The 1,004-nt window shown below is 36.9% G+C and overlaps 1 protein-coding gene across 1 annotated transcript; it reads left to right on the forward strand.

Moving 5' to 3' along the window:
* Window positions 1-316: 316 nt before the first annotated feature.
* LOC123939532 (small nuclear ribonucleoprotein G) lies at window positions 317-759 on the forward strand. Its single transcript, XM_046001250.1, has one exon. It carries the CDS (start codon window positions 381-383, stop codon window positions 609-611), a length of 231 nt encoding a protein of 76 aa, XP_045857206.1. The 5' UTR covers window positions 317-380; the 3' UTR covers window positions 612-759.
* The last annotated feature ends 245 nt before the right edge of the window (window positions 760-1,004 follow it).

The raw sequence follows: 1,004 nt of genomic DNA on the forward strand, positions 1-1,004 counted from the left end.
CTCTCTCTGTCAGATGAATAAATAAAATATTTTTAAAAAAAAAATCCTACATCAGGGAACTTGTTTCTGCACCAACGTTAGTCTTTTTTGATGCCTTACTATTTTCATTGTAAGACCATTTATGATCTAATTGCCAGGCTATGTTTTTAAGGACTGTTCTCCTCTATATCACCCTCTTTTTTAGGGTCCTTGGCCTGGAGATAAAACTCTTTGAACTTTATGAAATAGTCCCTCTTCAGACCCATATGGGCCCAAAAATGAGTTTTAGAAAGTATATAAACAGTACCTGTTTACCATAAGTAACAACAACTGCAATAAAAAAAAATGCTACATACAGGAATTCCGTTTGGAGGCATCTTTGAGCTCGCGGAGTACACACCATGAGCAAAGCTCACCCTCCCGAGTTGAAAAAATTTATGGACAAGAAATTATCATTGAAATTAAATGGTGGCAGACATGTTCAAGGAATATTGCGGGGGTTCGATCCATTTATGAATCTTGTGATAGATGAATGTGTGGAGATGGCAACTAGTGGGCAACAGAACAATATTGGAATGGTGGTAATACGAGGAAATAGTATCATCATGTTAGAAGCCTTAGAACGAGTATAAACCATGGATGTGTTCATCAGAAGAATCAACTGCTTCCACATGTCCCCTCTCCATAGTACCTGTTTTACTACAACATAAAAATCAGATTGTGTGAATTTTCATATTGAGCTTTTTTGTTAAATAAACTTTTATAATAGCTAAAAAAAAATGCTACATGCAAAGTATATACAAATAAATATACAAAGTAAATACCATCAGGAAGCCTGGGTGGGTCAGTCGGTTAAGCGTCTGCCTTAGGCTTAGGTCATGATCTCAGGGTCCTGGGATCCCTCAGGATCCCAGTGGGGAGCCTGCTTCTGTCTCTGTCTGCAGCTCACCCTGCTCATGCTATCTCTCTCTGACAAATAAATAAAAAATCTTAAAAAAAAAAAAAAGTAAATACTATCTAATTTC

Source organism: Meles meles, chromosome 1 (assembly GCF_922984935.1).
Source record: "Meles meles chromosome 1, mMelMel3.1 paternal haplotype, whole genome shotgun sequence".
In the NCBI taxonomy this organism is placed as follows: Eukaryota; Metazoa; Chordata; class Mammalia; order Carnivora; family Mustelidae; genus Meles; species Meles meles.